This window comes from Centrocercus urophasianus, unplaced genomic scaffold, assembly GCF_019232065.1.
Source record: "Centrocercus urophasianus isolate 14NV4802_14NV808 unplaced genomic scaffold, USGS_Curo_1.0 seq_14, whole genome shotgun sequence".
In the NCBI taxonomy this organism is placed as follows: domain Eukaryota; kingdom Metazoa; phylum Chordata; class Aves; order Galliformes; family Phasianidae; genus Centrocercus; species Centrocercus urophasianus.
This window is the reverse complement of record NW_024884586.1, coordinates 47,909,990-47,933,301: the sequence shown is the minus strand read 5'-3', so window position 1 is coordinate 47,933,301 and position 23,312 is coordinate 47,909,990. Positions and strand designations below refer to the sequence as shown.

The 23,312-nt window shown below is 46.0% G+C and overlaps 1 protein-coding gene across 1 annotated transcript in view; it reads right to left on the bottom strand.

The window, feature by feature from the left end:
* The window catches only part of RTN1 (reticulon 1), a 95,086-nt gene that overhangs the window by 28,461 nt on the left and 43,313 nt on the right, over positions 1-23,312 (bottom strand). Inside the window, exons 2-3 of the mRNA XM_042814156.1 lie at positions 13,032-13,775; positions 9,982-10,764 (exon numbers count right to left, since the gene is read on the bottom strand). Coding sequence (XP_042670090.1) covers positions 9,982-10,764; positions 13,032-13,775 — 1,527 coding nt within the window. The remainder of the gene's footprint in view (positions 1-9,981; positions 10,765-13,031; positions 13,776-23,312) is intronic.

Below are 23,312 nucleotides of genomic sequence, written 5' to 3'. Positions count from 1 at the left end.
CATGAGAATTAATGGTTTCATAGAAATGAAATGCTACCCAAAATTCTTCTTACCTTGCTGCTCTTGCTCGTTGCCACTTGGATTGATGGGGAACCCACTGATTTCATACAGACATATAGCAGATGTAAGGGTCAACAACCAGGCTATAGAGATGGTTTTGCAAACCAGGAAATAGACTCAGAAATAAAGAGGGGTAATTTCCCAGTTCTGTGGTATATTCCTGGTGTTGCTGAACTGAAATCAGTTCACCTCATTCAACAAATCCATTAATAGCATAATAAATTAGTCAACCACAGTCCCTTTTTCAACAGCTTTCCTAGGCAAAGGGGCTTTAAGATGAGTGTGCATGTATTTCAGCAGCCATCTGTAAAATGAGGATGTTACCATCTCCTTTCTCGCTTTGTCTGGAAATCTGTTTTGCTGCCCCTCACTGCCAATCTGCAGCTCTAAGAAAAGCAACGTTCTAAATATGGCCAAAACCTGTAGGCATGCTGCTCCTAATAGTGCTATTGCTGGGACTGAGCCATCTTTCCTTCCCCAAAATTGCAGCACTCAGACCCTTTCCCTGAGAGGAGCAAGGGCTGTTTCTCTGGAACACTGAACATTATTGCCCACGCAATTCTGACCTAATTTGTATGAGCAATTACTCTGTCTGGGAGCACCAGGCAGCACAGTCAGCACGTAACATCCAGCTGCAATAACTGCCTGTACAAATAATAAAGTGTAAAATAAAGTGTATAGGTGACTGCTTGTTTCAGAAAACACAATTGCTTCCATTTTATTAAATCTTATTCTTTACAACTTCCTGGCTGGAGAAAACCTAGTTCTTTTGTGTGAGGTTACACGTGGGTGTGCTCTTTCAGCAGCAGCAAAGCTCCAGTGCAGGCATCTGAAACAAGCAATGAATGCATCCCTTTCTCTTTGGAAGTGACTTCCATATCCTGGAAAAGCTTCTGCACTTAACCTAAGCAGTGAGCATAGCTGCTCCTGTATCAATGGTACATTAGCTCACAAAGTAATCTTCAGAAATGGTGGCTATTAATCTCTGCTGGCTTTTCTATGAGCTCTCATGCCCTGCTCCCTTCCGGCTGCCCAGATGCAGGCTGTGTTTGGTGGATGTTATCAGCATTTCATCAGGACGTATGCAGTAACTCCACCTGCATCTGTAAGGAGCAGTCTCTATCCACCAGAGAGACAGAGCAGAAAACACTGTGCAATGCCTGCCTCTGACAACAGCACTGCAGTGAGTGTGGCTGCTTAGAAATGAGCTGCTGAGAAAACAGCGCCTCTGGGACTGCCAGACTCTAGATTTTGATCTCACACTGCCGTGGATCCCAAGTAACTCTACAGGAGGCAGGGGTTTATAGCAGCCAGGCTGTGGATGCTGTCAGACCTCAGAAACCTGCAGCTGTCCTTTTCCTTAAATTCTGCAACCTGATTGCACCTGCTAGTCAAAAGATAAGAAGCAATTTCAAATTATCCCATATTGTGGTCACTTTTATGAAATGTGTAGCCCCAGCAGTGTTTACATCCAGCCAGATGATGCAGCAACACCAAGAGCTGTTCCCCTGACAAATTATTCTTTAGGATCCAGTTTGGAAGCAGACAGTCTTTACTGATATTCCTACTTCATCTGGTAATCTGGATGACCTAATGCAAAATCCATAATGCAGGTTAATGTATTCTCTTGAAAGCTTTCTTCCTCTAAGACATGGCTTTCTGCAAAGGTAACACTGCTTATCTGTATCCACTTTGTTCTTCTCAAATTACCCAAGCTCTAAGGACTCCTGAGGTCACCTCTCAGCAGTTTGCACTCTCATGAACTTAATTGTGGATTATGTTCATATGACCTGTGGAACAGCTTGCACTCCTTTTCCAGAGATTGTAGGGAAATACAGGAAAGCATCACAGAATCACAGGATGGCTTCAGTTGGAAGGGACCTCAAGAGATCACTGATACCGTATAGAATAACAAGGCACCAGATAGGAAATAAGTGACAATTTTTGTTGTTGTTGTCAGAACTGATTTAAGCAATATTAGCATCACCGAGTGTCCCCACCACAGGTAGGCCTGCCTCTGTCAGACCTGTGGTCAGCCAGCTTACTGCCATCCAAAGTGAGCTGTTCTTACATAGCATTATATTTTTCCATAAGTATTTCTATTCCTCACACACAGATGAAGTGCTGTGAAAGCAAAACACCAACATGATGTCTCACTGCTACAGTTCCCATGTAACCACCAAGCTGCTGAGAGACGGAGGGAAAAGAGAGGAAAGCTGGGATGTGTCTCTGCAAAAAATAGTGCATTCCTGAGTTGGTTAAAAGATGAGAGTTAAGAAAAAAATTGCTGCACTAATAAACAAAATAATAAAACAAACAAAACAAAGTGGTAATCAAGGTAAGGGTAAGAGTCAAAATAACAGAAATGGCAGATGCTGTTTCTCTGGGGGCCAAATCAAACCTTTTGAATTGTTGGATCACTGCCTATCTCCTATGTAGTCCTAATTCACATGACCACAACAGCTTCCCAAGAAGAGAAAATTCCTTCTTCAGTTGATATTGTTATCATATCCCAATCAGAAATGTACTCTCAGAAGCTAAGGAAAAACAGCAGTAAAATCAATATCCAGCTATAGCTTTCATTCTCAGTGAAGGAGAGCTCGCACCACACACACCCTTTCCAGAACTTCAGTACAGTCAAATACTTTAATTTTAACCTCATGCTATCTGCCAGCTGAATAATAACATCTGGGGAAATCCTTACTCAGCCTAATATCTGAAGAATTACAGGATTAAGCCCAAAACAAGCAAAACATTGCTGTACCAAGGCATCTAGGAAACTGTCACTGTGATCAGATCCTCAATGCTACAGTCACAAAAAACAAGCAACTTGGCCTTAACAGCATCTCCTTACCTGAAAGCTGAGTCACTGTCGATGCCAAGAGACACAGAAAGGGGCACCATGTCAAGATCTGAGCTTACAAAATTTGCTTCAGCTGTGATCAACTCTGCAATTGAGGTTTGCTCATAGGAATGGAAAATCACTATGTGCAGGCTTACTGTCTCCTTACAGTCTTCCCCAGGAGCAGGAGTGAGCCATCCTTGGGTGCTTGGTTTGGCATGGTGTGGACACAGACTTGGACAAGGACACAGGCAGAGCAAGCCATGAACTTGTGCAGCCCAGCCTGCAGAGAAAGAGGTCTAGACTTGTTACACATCTTTACTCTTTGGATGTGTCCTCAGCAGGTTCCTGTTTGTATACGGGTACCCAGCAACTCTCTGTTCTTGGCTTAGATATTGCCATGCATGTCTTTGATATAGAAGCGCTTCATACAACCATCAGGCACCTGTGCACAGTCATACAAGTACCTGTTTTTAATACTTTTTTTTATGGTCAGGAGGTAATCTTGTAATCTCGGCCTGGCAGAAACATTTCTAAACACCATCCTGTGCCATATCTACTGCAGAGCTCTACTGGAGCACCTTGTCTTTCAGTGATTCTTCAGAGGCAGTCTGAAAGAGAAGCTATATGAAAACAAAAGGATGAGGTCTACAAATTTTTATAGCTCTGTATTTAGCTCATAGATGGACAGTGGAGTGGATGGCAGTCCCAAGAGAAAACGTATGATCTGCCTACATTAAACTGCATCTAATTTTAAAAGCACCTCTGAGCATCCAGCCACTGTGTTAAAGCTTTGACACTCATACATTGTAGGTTTGGCCTTACTCAGCATACAGGGAGCACAGCCAAAAGTGCTGTGCCAAAAAAGCCAAAAGAAGAGAGAACAGATGCCCGAGATGCAATGGCTTAAAATGCTCAAGATATGGATGATAAAGGTGGAGACCCGAAGGATATGAGACTTACTGAGACATTTCTGTGGTCTTGCTGCACTTGTATGTGCAAAGAATCATAGAATCATAGAATCACAAGGTTAGAAAGGAGCTACAAGATCATCTAATCCAGCTGCCCTCTTCACCACTGCCACCACAAGCACTAAGCCACATCTCACAGCTCCTCATCCAGACGTCTCTCGAACACTGCCAGGGACGGAGACTCCACCACCTCTCTGGGCAACCATTCCAGTGCCTGACCACTCTCTGAGAGAAAACGTTTTTCCTTATGTCTAACCTAAATCTTCCCTGGTACAACTTGTGGCCATTTCCTCGGGTCCTGCTTCTTGCTTGGGAGAAGAGGCCAAATCCCTCTTCACCACAACCTCCCTTCACGCAGTTGTAGAGCGCAGTGAGGTCACCTCTGAGCCTCCTCTTGTCCAGACTGAATCCCAGCTCCCTCAGCTGCTCCTCATAAGACTTGTGCTCCAGACCCCTCACCAGTTTCGCTGCCCTTTTTGGACACGCTCTAGGACCTCCATGTCTTTCTTGTAGTGAGGAGCCCAAAACTGAACACAGTACTTGAGGTGCGGCCTCACCAGTGCTGAGTACAGGGCGATGATCACCTCCCTGCTCCTGCTGGCCGCACTATTTCTAATGCAGGCCAGGATGCCGTTGGCCCTCTTGGCCACCTGGGCACACTGTCGGCTCATGTTCAGCTGAGCATCACCAACACCCCCAGGTCCCTTTCCTCTTCACAGTCATCCAGCCACTTGTCCCCAAGCCCATAGCGCTGCATGGGGTTGTTGTGGCCAAAGTGCAGGACCCGGCCCTTGGCCTTGTTGAACCTCATCCCACTCACCTCAGCACAGCAATCCAGCTATTTCACCAATCTGTAGCTGAGACTGTACTCAGCAGAGTAAGTGGAGATTTGTGAACCAAGTGGGCTGTGGGGCCAGACAGCCCATGAGAAAAAAGAAAAATGGGCTGCTGGGTTCATGGGAAGAAATGCAGATTTCTGAAAAAGCTGCAAATCATGTCCATTGGACCTCTTTCGTTCAATTCTGCTCATGGTTCTTGGGGTATTACAGTATTACAGTATGACCTGAAGTTCCAAAACCCATTTGAAAAATGTCAGTCCCCCTCAAGACACCCGCAGCACGTTCCTCAAGCATGCATTCAACAGTCTGAGCAGGAAGTCATGCAAGTTCTCCATTTCTTAGAAATGCTCCAAGATTAATGTCCTTTTTCCACTGGACTTCTCCAGCCCTTTCACAAATTCCTGCACAATTGTTTCCATGCAGAAAATTAAGAGACTCAAACGAGTCCAAGCTGGGAAAGATGGATTGGCACAAAATGCAATAGAAGTCTGAAGAGACATTTCCAAGCAAACTGGAAAAGATAACTCTTGCAAACATGGACCTCAATGTTAGGCTGTTGCAGTTGGACCTACAAGCCCAGCCCTAGCCTGTAGAACGGGCATGCAACCCATTATCAATGTAGTAATGGCCTCCACCCTCTTTAGTTTGCTTCCAGAAGGATCTCACTTTTGGCAAAAAAGGGCCAAGAGAACAACAAAATGGCTCCCGTGGCTCAAAAACATGACTGGAGAAATAAAACCAAAGAAGTTGGAATTGTTTAGCCTGAAGTAAAGGATGAAGGAATGACAACTGTTTTCAGCAGGTGCCTGGGAACAGGCGGAGGATCTGCCAACAGAGCCCTCTCCAAATAAGCCGCAAGCATCTGCCAGGAGCTCCAACGCTGATCTAGGCTGAGGGCCAGATGGGTCTCAGTGAAGCCCCTGCATGAAGCCGTGTGCCATGGTATCTCCCCTCTATCCCACCCTGCAGCACGCTCAGCGCTCCTGAAGCCCAGGCAGTGTTCCAGAACCAACCTAGATTCATAGGTCTCAGCTAATCCCAAAAATATCTGCTTTTGCCCAGAAGGGCTGATAGACAAGGCCCTGAGCAATATGATCAAACTGCTTCAAGCAAGAGATTGGAGTAGAGACCTCCATCGTGCCTTTCCCACCTGAATTATTTCATGGCGGAAGCAAGAACAAATAGGTTCACCAATGTAACCCAAGGTTTTGAGCAAAGCCAGACCTGGATTCATGCCTTCACCTCTCTAGGTTGTTTTACACGTGAAAATGCTCTGGCTCGAGGCAGGACACCCCTCTTTCCATACCTTTTCTAAGTGGGGACTTTCCAAAGGATGCAAAGCTATCAGAGTCCCATACAAAGCAAACTGGAACAGGCAGAACAGATGGGCTGGAGTGTGGAGGCACTTACAGCAGATGGCACTACAATATTAAACTAACATTACCGTATGCTTAAGCCGCGGCCTGGATTGATGCTGATTGCAGAGCCATCCAGAGTGAAGCCCACAGATGAGAAACAAGCCTCATATTACTAAATCACCCTACCAAGCATCCCCGTCCCATAGGAAAATGCCTCACCAGCAGCTCTCTCAACAGCAGAGATGTGCTAACACAATGCAGACTACGTTCTGATGAACAAAAACCATTCACAATAACTTGAGGACTCTCGCAGATCTCTGCTGGGAAACAATCTCTTGAGAAACTGCAAAATCAGCTTCTCTGCAGCCAGTAGCAGAGGTAGACACAGAGATTAAGGGAAAAAAAAAAAAACATATGGCTTTGTGCATGTCCGCAGTGTGACAGCTCTGGACAACACAGGAAGGCATGTGGGGTCACCCTTGTAGGTGACTAACCAGATTAACATTACGGTGGTCCTTAGAAAGGCATGGATGTTTATAGTAGGGTGGCATCAGCTGCAGTGTAGAAGACAGCATTTTAGATGTTGAATTTTATCAGACTCTGTTTCTTGGCTGGAGGCCTTGCTTGGTGCCTGGGTCCTACGAGCTGTGCCATCTAGTGTGTGGGCTGCAGCATGACTACAGCCCCAGGCTGCAGTTCCCCTTCTCCTGCACTGAATTGACAAAAAATGAAAAAGAAAAATAAACATAGAGCATCCACACCCCTTGCTCTGGCTACTGGATAAGACAAATATATCTGATCTTCCTTCTCTGTGTTTGAATATTTAAAACAAAAACGAAATTGTGTTGGCAAACTCCTCCCCACAAAACTACATCCGGAAGGGCTCCAAATCCTGATGGAATGGGCTGTGTCCAGCACTGCAACCTTTCTGACCGTGCAAAAAAGCAAATGTGTCTGACTAGCAGCTAACAGCATGGGGATAGCTCCGTTATTACAACCTGTGATACTCAGCTCCAGTAAAAAGGAGGTAGGAAGTCACTGCCCATTTTTGTTATTGCCACTGGATGGCAACAGACATTAAGCAGAGACATTGAGTTATTACTGCACAAACCTCACATCCATTTGCTGCTCTCTGCCTTGATGGAATTACAGTATCGCACTGCAAAATAGTTCATACTCAGACATGAAGCTGGTGGCTATTTTTAAATTTCATATACCTGGCTGTGAGCAGGCCAAAGGGAGAAGAAATACCTAAAATTGGGTGTCAGCGGCACAGCTGTGTGAGTGTAACAGCTTCATTTGATCCACTAATTTTCAGAAATGCTGAGCTTGCACTGCTCTGAGCTCAGGTGGAACTTTGTGATGGCCACAGTGAGGTCATTCCCCACATGGACTCCAGGAACATTACAAAAATCATTCTGTCTTAATGGTGGCATGTGGTGGTGGTGGACCACCACTACCAAGGTGACATGAAACAAAGAGGTAACATAAAGTCTGGAAGGTTTTTCTTCTGTCTAAATAGTGTTGTATGTTGGTATCCTCTTTATGATAGGCAGTTATAATTAAGATAACTCTCTTCATGATTTGGATGACATCATTTTGCTGCACTTCCATTGAGTGGCACTTACCACTAGGCTGAATGTGGTCCATGCCAAACGCCTGGTGTGTGAACCCACGTTGGCATGTATTTAATGCTTCTGTTGAAAAGCTTTGCCAAGATCTCAGGTCAGTGCTACAAAGGCAGCCACTGTCCCCTTGGATGCGCTCTGCCTTGTCATTTTTCTGCCAGCCAATCCCACTCCAAGCTCATGCAACCTGGGGAGACACAAGGGGGATGCTCTGGTTCCACCAGGCCATTTAATGTGTCCCCTCAGTTCACCTCTGAAAAACAGCTTAAGAGTTTCATGTGAATTCATGTCAGTTCATAAGCGAGAGGACAAATTCTTCTTTCCCAGGTCAGAAGAGTCCCATATTCTATGTTCAACACATGAATTTAATTGGTACCCAGACATAGCAACCTGTAGAACGAATACCCATGATAGGAAGGCAGAGTAAACCAGACACTGCAACCATTCACATTTCATACCTTGAGCCCACCTCTCCCTACCCTGAAACCTGCTTTAAAAAATAACACAAGATTTAGCAATAATCTTCTTGGTAGACTTTATGTTTTTGTTCTCCTTGTCTTTGACGTTGGAGCATCATAAGGGAGAAAAGCAGAAACTAAAATACAGTACTTGCACATCACCAAGCAGTAATCAGCTGTCTCCTATCTGTCCTGGAGGAAACTTTCCTGCCACTACAGACCTATGGGAATGTAGATAGGAAACACAGACATGATATGGGCAGAAAGTCATGCACACAGGGATCTTCTATGACTGCCACATGGGAACAAGCCCCCGCTAGCATCAGTTTAAGCAAGGGCAGAAAGCAGAGGGAAAAGTTAGTCCAAAGAACTCCAAATAAAATCAAGAGAAACTGGATTTGTACTGTATGTAGGTGCACTGAGTTCAGCAGAGCTACAGCCAGATGAAGTTTGGCATTTTGGATTTTGTGTTGGGTTATGCTTTGAGTTCAAAGACAGTTGTATGGCCTGGAAGAAAAAAATCTCTCTGAGGAAACAGACTTCTTCTAAAGAGAAGGCAAGGCAGCAAGAGGGATTTTCCAGGAAGGCTGAACTGTTAACAAGGGTGCATGTCCCTGAAAATTGTACTGGGGTCTGAAAACTCCAAATCACAGTGAAGTAAGCTGTCTTTCTGGTATTGCCCAGGTATTTCCCCAAATCTAAGATCCTGAGTTGTCTGCCTAGTGCAACTTTGAGCATTGGATGTGATTGCAGGAATTAGCAACCTTGCAGGAACCGTACCCAACCTCCGTACTGTAGGAAGGCTGTGCAAGGGAAATTCAATCAGCCCTGCAGTTTTGAGGGTTTGGGCATGGCCTGGGCAAAGCCTTGCAAAAGGGGAATTTGGGAATGGGGAGAGAAAAGATGGAGCTCACTGAGCTGTAAATGAACTAAGAGATACACAGTGCGATGCTGTGTGCTCTGAGATCTGGCAGGGAAACATATTAAGGAGCAGTAATGATGTTTGTTATTCAGCCTATTAATGTTATTAATTCATTATCACTAAGAATATCAGTATTAACATATCTAATTGCTCTGCAGATCTTACAGTAGGCTCCTCAGCACACTGTGCATGTTCAGGCTGCTTCCTTAGCATATTCCTTAGCTTAGATTCACAGTACTAGATAAATCAGATGTAAGTGTGCCACAAATGTGCCTGCCACATCTCCAGGCCATCATGTGGTCAGTAGACAAATATGAATGGACAAAAAAGATGCTCACTGAGCAGCAGAGACTGGGCTTGCCTGAGCTCTATCCAGCATTTTGTAGGGAAGCAGCAGCTCTCTGCATGCCAGCCTTTGCCAGGGGCACAGCAGGCTTGAGCAGCCCCAACATTCCTTTCTGCTGCAAATCTGGGGATACCTGCTTTGTCATGGCCATACCCAGCTTCGAGCTGTGGTTACCCAATACCAGTAGCATCCCCTGGTCAACAGTGCAAACTTCTCCCCTGCAAGGAGCAGCCACTTCCCTCTCCTCCCCCTTCTTCCCAGGTAACAGTGATAGGATAAGAGGTAATGGCACTAAGCTGTGTCAGGGAAAGTTCAGGTTGGATATTAGGAAAAGTTTCTTCTCAGAAAGAGTAGTAATGCATTAGAAGGCTGCCCAGGAATGTGGCGGAGTCACTGTCCCTGGAGGTGTTCAACAATAGGGTAGATGTGGTACTGAGAGACATGGTCAGTGGGCATGGTGGGAATGGACAGGGGTTGGACTTGGTGATCCTAAAGGACTATTCCAACTTACAATTCTCAGTAGCATTGCAAAAATCTACAAAAACATCTCCATTTACCTTTCTGCTTATTTAAAAACGGCAGTAGAGGCAAAGCCAAGGGGCTTCTTTTCCCAGAGTCCTTGGAAGACACTTTACTTTGGTTAACAACAGTTTCTTCAATGGGTTTCTTCAGGATTATTCTTTCCTTCAGCTCCTCAGTGCTGACAGCAGATGTTGGAGGCTCAGAGCTTACTTTCGGGGCAACAAAAGAGCATTTCAGGTAGGATGCAGAGTCTGCCAGGTTCTCCCTGTTCATCCTGCTCTCTGTTGTTTTACTAGCTTCATAGTCCAAGGCGCTGGCACGTGAGCTATTCTCTTCCTTGATAATGTCCATTACCATGGGCTTCATGAGAGGGGAGTCCTGCTCCCTCTTCGGGCTCTCTTCAGAGGCCGATGAGGCATCGCAGGATTCAATTATGAGCTCGCTATCGAGCTCAGCCTCCCGCTCCTCCCGCAGGATGCTGTACTGGATGGATGGGGAGGCAGGTGAGGGAGGGGGCCCTCCGATGTGGCTGAAGGTCATGTAGTTGGAGTGCAGCACCTCCTCGGCAGCCAGCGGGTCCTCTGAAACCAGTTCGATCTCTGAGTCCCCAGACTCGGCACTGCTGGCCTCGTTATCCAGAGGTGAGGGAACAGCAGGGTGCCCAGGCTTCATCTTCTGCTCTTGTTTCTCTGCAGAAACGGCTGGTGATTGCTGCACCTCGGAGGTCTCGAAGGAGAAGCCTTTTGCTTCCTTAATGGCACTGATGAGCTCGTCCTCTGACAGGCTGCCTTTGCCCTGTGATTCTGAGCCTGACGGTTCTGTGCACAGAAAGATAGGGAGAGAAAAAAAAAAATAATAAAAAGTGGTATTTTCTGGCTGCTTAGGCAACAAACAATAAATTTGACACTAGCATAGATCCCTCTAGAAGAGCTAGTAACAGGCAGAAAGTCATTTCATCTGGGGTGACTAACAGTTATCACAGCTTGTCCTCATAGGTTATTTCCTGTATTATAAAAGCAGTATTATTATCATCAGTTAGCAGGGGAAAAGCTGAGGCACAAAGGGTGATGGTGATCTGAGCTTGGCCACTGGCTCAGCAGCATGATTTATAGCAGGAAAATCACCAGTCATGAGGAACTTGGGGATCAGGGAACCAGTGGGTTTCTGTCATGATTGTAATAGCCTACGTGTAGTTACCAGTAATGTAAAGCTAACTTCTGAGGTTGACTTTCTGGGGTCTGGGGAGGTGACAGTGAATTCTCTGTTTGCTTTTATCTCAGCTATGTCTGAGAATGAGATCCATTTTCCCACTATAATTCACTAATATTACTCCTGAGCCTTCTGACCATTCCATTAGTGGTAATTAATGCACCAGTCTTCCACGGTTGATCCATCTACCATTTGCCACAAGGCAGCTTTCCTCTCGCATTTAATAGGACTGATGCAGAGATCACAGAATGATAGAATTGTTTGAGTTGGAAGGGCCCTTTAAAGGTCATCTTGTTCAACTCCCCTTCAAAGAACAGGGATGCCTACAGCTTGAGCAGGTGCTCAGAGACCTGTCCAACCTGGCCTTTAATGTACTAAGGGATGTGGTTTAGCAGGGGAACATTGGTGGTAGATGGATGGTTGAACTGGATGATCTTGGAGGTCTTTTCCAACCTTGGGGATTCAGTGATTTTACAATTCTACTGTGTCCTGCTGAGAGATGGGCAAGAATTACAACCCCCTCTCTGCTCCCTAAGCAGCTTCGTTTTGTCCATCTATCAATACACATCTCAGCAGCAGTCTTGAACACATCACTGGTGTGTCTGCAGCTCCTCTAACAAAATAGCTCTCATAGAACACACCCATCTCATATCGGGCAGTTTGAAGCCTTTAGCCATAACATTTGCCTTGGTCAGAGGGAGTCCTCTGTAGCCAAGACCAGCCACTATAAGGCTCAGCAACTACAATGCTCAGCCACTATAAGGCTCAGCCACACACTGTTCACCTGCTGCAATGAGATTCAGTTATCTGAAGCCATTCAGTCCTTCCACAGCCGCCAAGGATGGCATAAATAATAATTAGCGCCTGAAGTTCTTAATTACTTCTTAGTACAAAAAGTGTAAATCGATAAAAACTTGAAGATGTAGTGTGTGATATCACCCAGCCAAATAAAAGAAGAAAAATGGGATGCTTTAAAGCTAATTTATTTTCTAACTAACACTGTTAGAGTTGATGGGGACTCCCTTTTTCTTCCTTTCTGAAGGTGCACAAATGCGTGCACAGTTCTGGAGGAGTTTCACTCAGTGTGTCAGTGAGGGTGGAAGTCCCAAACTGCCATTTTATGGGAATTCCACTGGACTTTTACATGCTCCTAGATTTCATCAAAGGAATGAACATTCTGGCATGAGGATACTCATTTTCAATGAACAGGGTATTGATCCAGGATGCTGAAATTTAATTTCAAGTTTGAAAATTCTGTTTCCTGACAATCTCATTTCTTTTTAAAATGCCACACTGCTTCCATGTTTTAATGGTGAACAGCAGTGTATAATGTAGGAAATGAGGAACAGGCATTATACAACACTGCAGTAATCGAAAACGTGACGGATTTTGGTGCCTTCCACCCCCTAGTCCCAGTAGTAGAAGCCAGCAATCACCAGCTTTTATTAGAAATTGGCCCTTTGTCCCTCTGTAAATGAGATGACAGCATTTCCCTCATCAGCATTTTTCCAAGAGCAGCGCTTTCACCTGAAAACAGTGCTCATTTTTAACAATTCAACCCAATGCTGCGAGGGCAAAAAGGCATTAAACAGCCATTGAAATCTAAAAAAAATAACCCAGCCCTTCACAGCACCCTGGTCCTGCATCCTTGTGGCAGTGTGGTCAGATGGGATCAGTAAGATCCCAAAATCACTGACAATACACCTGATAGCATCCTGGTGACCACCAGCAATGTGAAAAGCTACAAGAGCAGAGCAGAAACACCTCCACCATGAAGATCTGTTACCATCAGTGATTCCACAGTGACTGCACAAATGCAGAGCTAACATTACAACCACATGCTGAACAGCAAAAAAGACGATGGTGACAGCATTACCTGTGCCAGAGGATGGTGGTGTGACAGAGCCTGGGCTGTCATCTTCTGGCTCTGATACTGTCACTGTGGGTACCACCTCGTGGCTCGGCTTCAGGCCAGATTTGGGCTGCATGAGACTCGCCTCTTTGCTGGTGGCCTCTCTGGCCCCAGGGGTCTCAGTGAGTGTGATCTTGACAGGGGCTGTCACCACAGAGGCGTTGTGCTGGTCTCTAAATCTTTTGTCTTCAAGTGGGTCTTGCTCTTTGGGAACCTGTGTGGCCTCTGATACTGTTGTCCTCTCAGGTTCAGCAGCACGGCCAGATCCGATGGGGGTTCCCCGGTACTCATCGATAAGGTCTGGGCTCTCATCTTCTAAGTCTGGATCGTGTTTTTCTTGGTACTTTATTTCTTCTGGTCTACTTATGTCCATGTATTTATAACCTTCCACTTTCATGGGATCCGCTAAGGTTTTGTCAACCTCAGCAGATTCTGCAGGTGTCATCTCAATTCCCGAATCCAAGCTGAATAAGCCACGGGACTCAAATCCAGTCACATCTTGAACGGGATGCCCCAGTGCATTAAAGCCTTCCGTGCTGCCTGAGCAGGGGATGGGGCTGTTCTCCTGCTGGTAAATGCCTGTGAAGTAGGTGTTGTCCCGGGGAGTGGTGTAGTGAACATCTGAGATCAGGGAGGTGTAGAAGGAGCTGTCGGCCCCATTGGCTGAGCTGGAGCCATAGTCAAAGAGGTGTGAAGAGGCCGTGACACCTACAGCAAATGCACAAAACAGCACTGTGAGAAGACAAGTACCAGAACGCGTCAGCCTTTCTGCAAAAAAAAACAACTTCTGGGAGTTGTAGTTCATTCTTCTCTTCTGAGACCAAGAAACCAGAAATACTGACAATCCACAGAACTGCAGCATTCACTCTTTAGCACCCAGTAGACTACATGATGTTATGATGTGGAATACAGATAAAAAAAACCATAAAACCATGACACATGCCCAGAAAGCCACACCACGTTCATCATCTACGTTGCACAGCAACATAAAAGCAGTGAAACTTTACACATGCCCCTGCATCATTTCCATGCACTGCCTTTGATTTCCTCACTGTGTTTTAAGTTTCTGGGGATGTGGCTAAATTGATCATGAAAGGGAGCCACTCCGCAGCATCAACAGAGAGCACAGTTCAGCAACAGAACTGCAAGATTCCCCCAGTGGAAGCTGGAGGAGGGGAGAAAAGTGTTGATAGGGGCTGCTGGATCAGGACGTGAAAAAGTTGATGCCTATCGGATCTGCTTCCTAACTGTTAGTGTTAACTGTTTACATGCTGGTGCACACAGCACTGGGGAGGCCAGCTGGTTTTCCTCAACCTCTGCTCATCACTCTCCAAGAGATACACAGCTTCTGATCTGCTCCACACATGCAGTGTCCTGAGCTACCAATCACAAGGCAAACTAAAGGGACGCTGCTGCAGCTGCAATGTCAGAAGATGCAAGGTATCTGTGGAAATGCCCCTGCGCTGTTTGCAATTAGTTTCTTTCCTCTTTGCACACACACAACACCACCATCTTTAAGTACAGGTCACAATTACTTTTGTCTGACTGCCATGAGGTATATGCAGCTTGTGTAGTGAGCTGTGAACAACATATTTTTCCCTCACCATCCAACCATAGACTTTGTTTTATCACAGCCTTGCTGGATTTCACATGCACAGCCCAAACCTTGCACAAAGGCAGACAAACAGCTCCCTTGTGCTTTTTTTTTTTGCATTGCTCATTGCAAGCAGCACACAATTTCTCTTCCCCAGACTGGAAAGGCACACTCAGTCTTTCACAAAGGAAAACTTGATAACATAGAGAAAAAGCATCCTGAAAGTGCTATGTGTGAAAAAGTCACTTCTCCTTTTGCTTATAAGCTCTTCCCAAGTACTGGAAGGCTGCAGCAAGGTCTCAGAGCCTTCTCTTCTCCAGGCTGGACAAGCCCAGCTCTCAGTTTGCCTTCATAGGAGAAATGCTCCAGCCCTCTGCGTTCTCCTGGCTCTCCTCTGGACTCACTCCAACAGCCTGACATCTTTCTTGTGCTCAGAACCCAAGCCTGGATGCAGTATTAAAAAAAAAAAAAATGCAAATTCTAAAATGATCTGCAAGTGAAAAGGGAACAGGCTGATCTTCTTGCAAAACTTTTCTTGCTGAGTTTACTTCTTGAGAATTGTTCATGAACAGGTTTGCATTTTCACAGATGTGTTGGTTAGCTGAAATTATCTGATGCACTGTTTATGCCAACAAGTTTCAGGCTGTTGAACTGCTGACTAACGACTACTTTCATAATTCATTGTTTGTGCTTGGCTACCAGATCATGGAGTTTTGGAGCTGCCCTTTCATTAGCTGATTCCCAGGTGCCTCCTGGGCCTGATCCAAAGCCCAGTGCATTCACTAGAAAAAAATCCCACTGATATTGAGTGGATCTGCAACACAGATCAGCTCAGGATGGCAGCACAGCCCTTGCTGCTTTGGGCGCTCACAAAAAAATGCAGCAGCAGCAAGCAGAAACCTCAAGAGCGGATTTCAAATGGACTCACTGATCACAAGCCTGTTCTTTTTTCTTTGCAGTGTTTTTGCAGAAAATGGTGAAATGGTCCATGTGTTTCTTCTTGGAGTCCAGGCGCACATGAGCAAGCAGGGATTGCAGCAGCAGGACAGAGGGATCCTAACTCACAAGGCAACTGCAGAATCAAAAGCTGAAAGGCAGCTGAAATCACCTAATTTCTGGGACTTATTGCAACTCTATTTCCACAGAAAACAACTGAAAGCCATCGCTAAAAGTGTCTCTCAGTGGGGAAACGTGAATGCATTGCTATTAGGCTGGCTACTAAAGACATGGAAACCTGTGGAAGCTGAGCTGATTTTTTGCTGAAGAATGGAGCATTCAGAGCCCAGTGATTAAGCAACGCCTTCCCTAATTTTAAGTTTATTTAGTTCAATATCCGTGGGAAGGAGAAGCCTTGAATAGCTCTGGTAATGGATGGCAGGATCAGCTCTGAAGTTACCCTTGTTACAAAGGGTTTTTTAAAAACTGGATGTCTCTCAAATGTGCCCAAAAACCTGCCTGCCAGTTCAGGTAAAGCCAAGCCATTCAGAGCTGGGAGCAGCAGTCTGTTTGCTTGTAACACGAGCCCTAGGGAAATCATTGCACTTCCTGCAACCCCCGAAGAAGTAATGGGTCTGATTCCAGCATTCTGAGCACAGCTGAGAGCTCACTAAGTCCCATGCAATTTCATCAATTGTAAAGAAATTCCCCCCCTCCCTTTTTTTTTTTTTTTTTTGGAAAACAATTGCTTTCTTTCCTCAGAATAAGTAACTGAATGCTCCAAAGATCCCCCCTACAGCGTACGAGTTTAGCAACTGACACAGCACAATAACTTAGAAATGATGGGTTCATGCAGAGTAACTCTTAATTTAAGACAAGCAGCTGAAGACCAACTTGGATCAATGAAAGCTGCAGTGCTTCTGCACACTGGAAGAGGAGTTGGGATTAGGTTAGTTGAGGAGTTGAAGTGAGGATAACAGAGAAGAAAAAGAGCTAATTTAAATGAAAATGATGGGGGTTTTTTTGAGTATGCTCAATCTTCTTCAAATTGATCACTTCAGAATATGGTGTTCACTTAACTGAAGTCATGTGAATAAGCTACATGCTAACCTGCTTTTCTCAGCCCTCACGTACAGCTCTGATGACCTTCTGAGGCATGGACAGATGGATGCAGAAGGACATGGAATTTGGTCTGTAGAACAGCTGGCAACCCCACAGCATGATGTTCAGTATTTATTGTGCGCCAGTGCCTCGGTCAGAGTTATTAATTTCTCCTAAGAGAAGAGGGAGAACTAATCTTTAATTAGATGATACTCTTTTTACAGCCTGGAGCTGCACCAAGAAGGAGAAAAACTGCACCTTGAGGAACACTGGTTTCCATAACCTTTTCCAGATGAAAGCAGAGCAGAGTTAGAAGAGCCCGCCAGCAAATTCCTGTAGGTCTTTTGACAAGTTGACTCTGAGAGCAGAAACGCTCCACTACCTCAGCCTCAATGCAATGAGGGTTGTAAATGTGATCATTTACAAGGCAGAGGTAACAATGAAAAAGTCCCATGAACAAGGGGACTGCTGTGTGACTGGCCTAAGTGATACTGCAGGGTCTCTCAGACACCAGAGCAATTCATCACTGGGGCTTGCTGTCTGATAGACTGCATAGGTTGTGCTTACAAATCCCACATCAGCAGCTCAGCTTCCAGCCTCTCCATTTTTATGTTTCAGATACATGCTTTAGGTTGGACAGGTGGAAAAATTTCTTCTCAGAAAGAGCAATCAGGCACTGGCACAGCTGCCCAGGGAAGTGATGGAGTCACCATCCCTGGAGGTGCTCAAGAAACATAGAGATGTGGCACTGAGGGACGTGGGCAGTGGGCATGGCAGTGATAGGTTGACCATTGGACTTTGTGTTCTTAGAGATCTTTCCCAACCTTAATAATTATATGATTCTATAATCTTTCTGCTTGCTTCCACATGTACAATAAAAGTAGCTATTAAGCAGTCCTGCCTCTTCTGTGCCAACCTTGCAATTTTGATATCAGCCACGAGTAACGAGCTTGGTTACAAGTCCAACCTCAAACCTTGGGAATGTTGCAGAGATTTCCAGACACCCTTGGCTGGTACTGCTCCCAGCAGGGGTGAAGGTAGCTTGCAGCAGGGACACACATTTCCCAGCCTTATGCCAAATCATCCAAGACCTTGAAACCAGCTGGGTAGAATCACAGAATTGTTTGAGTTAGAAGGGACCTTTAAAGGCCATCTGGTCCAACCCCCCTGCAATGAACAAGGACATCTACTGCTAAGTCAGGTTACTCAGAGCCCTGTCCAGCCTGATCATGAATATCATGGGTACCCCAGGGATATCTGAATGTACCACTTGGGAGCCACACTCTCAGTTTTACAAGGCCCTACTCCCTTAACTTCTAACACAAGACTTCTAACCCTGTGTCCAGGCAAACCTCTCAACTGCTTGAACACTTGTGTGAAAATTTAAATGGTGAGTGAAACCCAAACTTGTGAGAGCTCATCTATCTCCTTGCCAAGTGCAGCATTACCATGCTGCAGTGATTTAACTCCAATAATGAGCTCTCAGCCTCCCCTGGATTAGCCTCTCTTGGTAGCCAAAGCCAGCTGTCAGCCTTGAGCTATCCTACCTCCTGATGTTGTAGGTTTGATGCACAGTGCTATCCTACCTCCACATGTTGTAGGTTTGATGCACAGGGCTATCCTACCTCTAGATGTTGTAGGTTTGATGCACAGTGCTATCCTACCTCCTGATGTTGTAGGTTTGATGCACAGGGCTATCCTGCCTCCAGATGCTGCATATTTGATGCACAGAGCAGCAGGCTGCTTGTAACACAGCCTCTCTGAGCCTGCAGCCCTGGCAGCAGGACCAGCTCTTCCTAACTGCCAGGAGATGGTGCTCTTTCTTTTAGCTCAGGATTTTCAAAGCCATTTCATAGGTTGGCAACTTCTTTTCCTCCAAAACTCTCTTTGATATTGGCTGCAGGAAGAACAGCTCTGCAGGGCACAGCATTTGCAAACAGGAATGGCCAACCTCTCAAAGTCATCTTGGAACTCATTTGCACAATAGATGCTACAAAAAAACTGCATGGGTCCTGAATGTGCTAGGGCAAACTCAGAGCAGCAAGAGGACAGCTTACACCGTCTCAGACAAATTAGTGATACGCTTTGATGCATGTAAAACTCTTTCTGTGACTCAATCTACAGAGGATTTGAGATCCTGCAGCCTCCACCCCAGTGCCTTGGCTGTCTGGTAAGCCATCATACCAGCCACCAGATCGAAAGCTCCTCCCTGTGCTGGGACCACAGCTCCCAGAAAGTTTTGGCTGCTGAAGATGAGCACCCTTTACTGACCCACCATCCATTATGCAGAAGGGCTGGGGATATGATGGTAAATTGCTGTCAGGATCCTATCTCTGGAGCCTCCAGCATTTTGGAGAGCACTGGTCCGGGGGATGCCCAGTTGAGATGCTCTCCTCCGCCGCCAGCATCACATCCCCACTGTATCATACAGAAACATGGTCCTGCTGCACAGCTTCCCCAGACCCTGCCCTGGGGCTCGTCCTGCTGCCCCAGCAGATCTCTGACTTCTGAAAACAACAGGGGAGCGAGGATCAGGCCCTGGCTCAGCTGCTGAGTGCTACAGCCCTGCCTGTGGGAGGGACGTGTAGGAAAAACACTGATGAGCTTCCAATAACATTAAAACAGATCCACTCTGGGGAATGCAGGACGTGCTGTGCTGCAGCCCCATTATTCTGGCAGGCCATTAACAGTATCTTTTGTTGCTGTGGACTCTGCGCTGCAATAGCAAGCATCTCCCTGTCAGCACTGCCCCAAACAAACACAAAGCTCATCTCTCACATGTTGGTGAATTGCTGCTCTGGGTATCCCAGTGCACCCCAGACCAAGCCAAGCCCGACATTACTGGTGAGGAGCAGGGCTTTGTTTGGTGATGCTGAATATCTTTAGTCCCATAAGCATCCCCAGAGCTCAGTGGGTCTGATGGGTGCCCCAAAGCCAACAGGCAGGCACGCACTGTGAACTCACAGTGAGTCAGCAGTTCCCATCCCCATGTACTTCTGTGCTATAGAGAGTTCCAGTCTGACCTGGCAGCAAAACCCAGTATCAGGTCCGTGTCAACCTTCTCCTGTAATCTGGGCAGCATGAAATATCACAAACACCAAAAGATGAACTCTCAGAGTAGTATAAAAACAATTAAAAACTCGCATAAAGTTTCAAATGCTCCTGCTAGAAATACAGATCTTCATGATCAGCAGAAAGGAATAGAAACATCCCTTTTTAATTTTTAACAAAAATCAGATTCAGGGAAATAAAAAGTGAGATGCTGTGATAGTATCAGCAGGCGTAACATGATGGTCAGTAGGGTTCAGTGATATTGAAGTACTGCCTAAAACACAATCAAATCTTCTTTGCTAAGGTTTATTAAGCCCCACTTATGAAAATATTCATTCTCATTTCACCACTCACATTTCAAACTTCACACATCAAACTTCACCGAGTCCAACAGATAAATCTTCCAAGCCCTAAATGAGATAGCACCTAAATCACACTTTCTAAATGATTTGAAATGAAGCCCAACTCTGTTTAGATCCCTACCCATAGGAGTTGCTCAAAATTTGGATGCATTTGGCTAAGTCCCTTTTCTCTTCAGATTCTCAGATATTTTAACTCCATTTCAAACATGACTGAGGAGTTCGAGCTGTTCACTGCTTACACCCCCAGCTGCTACATCCCAGTCATAAAATCATGGAATATCCTGAGTTGGAAGGGAACTGTATGGATTGTCAAATCCAATTCCAGGCTTTTCACAGGGCTACCCAAAAATCAGACCAGTTGGTGGCTCCCCAAACCCAGCCTCCCCCCGTGGCTCTGCTTCGAGCCCCCCTGTACCCCAAGATCCACCTTGGCCGGCTCCTAGACACCCACAAACTCAGCTTCCCTCCCTTGCTGCGAGGCAATCTGCAGTGGTGTGGCTGCAGCCTGGAAAAGGGAGAAATATCAACTCTGGCTGCTTATGATGCCCTGATAAAACTGGGACAGAAATCGTTGCCCTATAGCTCCAGGCACTTTCACGCGTGGGAAGCTTGATGGCAAGGAGGTAAGAGCTGCTGCTGGGGAAGGAATGGTGCTAAAATGTCAGTCCTGAAGGAAGAGAGGGATACACACATTTTGAGGATTGCTGAGTTCTCTCTGTGGCACACATGCCTGACTGCAACATCTCATGGAAATTCAGCTGTTAAAAATGAACAAAAAAAGGAAGAGAGGATCAGCTTGCACTTGGACTCGGCTCACTGTGCCCCAGGCCTGGAGCACCCCAGCAGTGTGAATCTTCCAGTGAGACAGGGCGACAACTGCAGCAACATTCAGCTGAAATCACTGAGGGCTCTCAAGGAGAAAATTAATTTTGTGACAATGCAGAGTACATACAGCAATGTCTCAGCTACAGAAATTCAGAGAGAAAACCAGCTGCCAGCCACTGAGGTTTGGGGCAGGGCAGGAACAACTCCACAAAGGCAGTACCTACATGAAGAAGCAGGGGAGAGAAGTACAAGGCCCTAGGAACCAGCAAATAGAATCATAGGATGGCTCCCACTGGAAGAGATCTCACAGATCATCAAGCTCCAAGCCCCTGTTGCCAATCACTAGAACAGCATGAGGTCAATGGAGGCGAACAGCTGAAGCTCCAGAATCCCCATCTTTGGATTTCCACCCAAAATTTTCCTATTGCAATTTGACCTATGCCAGTATGGGAGGACCAGTATATTTTGGTGAATCCTAGTTTTGGCAGTGACAGAAGCATTAGGAGAAAAGACACAGTATAGCTTCAAGTAGGACACAGAATATATAACATCAAGGAGTGAAGACACATGAGCAGCTTCAGATTGCAGAGGTTCTGCTGAGGCAGGTGAGGCAGCAGGATCTGATCCAAGCACTAATGTGGTTTCCTTGTACATTAAGTGATTCCCCTCTATTTCTAGAAGGTGAGGGCACCAAGAGTGCATCTCAAAGTCAATCAAAGAGTTTTCAAAAGCACACTAAAAGTTAAAGCTCTCACAATAGCGCAGAATATGGGACAGAGCCACTATAGTCATAAATCAGCATCAAACTCCTGGCTCCAGCTCCTGCTTAACGAGGACCGGGCCAGATGTGCTATAACTAAAGCTATGAATGTCCTTGCTTTCAAGGTCTCTTCTTTATTTACCTGCTGCCATGTCTCTTCTCCTGCAAATGATGAGTTTATGCCAAGTAGATGCAGGAGAACTGTTCCCCAGACATCTCAGTTCCCTGAAGGACATTTTCAGAGTCTCATCCCATCTGTTGTTCTGCTTCAGGAGCAGCAGATACAGCTACAAACCTCCCCCCCTCCATGTCCTGCCTGTGGATACATGACACTGGAGACATAAAAAACATTTGCCCACCCAGGAGAACAGCCAGCAAGCCTCTACTTAGAGTGGAAGTGTTACTGGGGAGTACTGCAAAGATGGACCGAATACCTCCCTGAAAGCCCAGGTTAAGATCCTTCTCCTTTATGTGGCAGCTTCATCTCTTTGGCAAAGTCATGCCTCTGCTTTCTGCAGGGAGAGGGTTCCCTGCAGTCAGGGTTAGTGGCTAAATCACAGTTTTCTGCAGATTTAAAGAGTGGACGCTGCACTACTGAACGCTTCTGAGGTTGTGGTAGTGCAACCTCGATTCAAACCATCTATTCGCTGTAACAGGTGCTGGTAAAGCAGGAGGAAGGCAGTAGCTCAATGTTGGTCCTGGCACTACCATCATGAAGAGCAGGGGATAATTTCCCAAATCACAGTGCTTTGTGCAGCTTTCCCAAGTCCCTTCCACACAGGAGGAGGTGGCTGCCAGATACTTACAGAGGCCACAGGAAAAGGCAGGAGCAGAGGCTTTTCCCTTGCTCTTCTCTGTGGCTCCATCTCTGAACAACATGTTCATCCTGAAGCAGCTCCAGTGGTTACTGCACACATCAACTGCAAATTTTCTACTGAAAGCTGCAACCAAAGTTTAACTGTCAGCCACAGGAAAGTCTGTTTTTCTCCAAAGAGCCCCTTCCTCCATTACAGGGTCCAAGATGCCAAACCTGAGAATGCCCGACTTGGCCTCCATCCTGACCTGTTCCTGTGCAGAGAAGGGTTCAGATCCTGGTCTTTTAAGGGGGATAAGAGAAACTACACCAAGAATTCTTGGATACTACAAGTCTAGGTGTTCCTGCATGGGGACCAACTTCTCATATGGTTTAATAGTGACAAAATAAAGGGGAATGGCTTTAAACTAAAAGAGGGAAAATTGAAGTTAGATGTTAGGAAGAAATTCTTTACTCAGTGAGTGATGAGGTCCTGGGCACGAGCTGCCAAGAGAGCTGGGGATGCTCCATCTCTGGAGGTGCCCAAGGCCAAGCTGGATGGGTCCCTGGGCAGCCTGAGCTGGTGGGGGGCAAACAGACCATGGCAGGGTGTTGGAGCTCAACAATCTTTAAGTTCCCTGCCAACCACAGAATGGCCTGGGTTGCAAAGGACCACAATGCTCATCCAGTTCCAACCCCCTGCTACGTGCAGGGTCACCAACCAGCAGACCAGGCTGCCCAGAGCCACATCCAGCCTGGCCTTGAATGCCTCCAGGGATGGAGCAACCTCCTTGGGCAACCTGTTCCAGTACCTCACCACCCT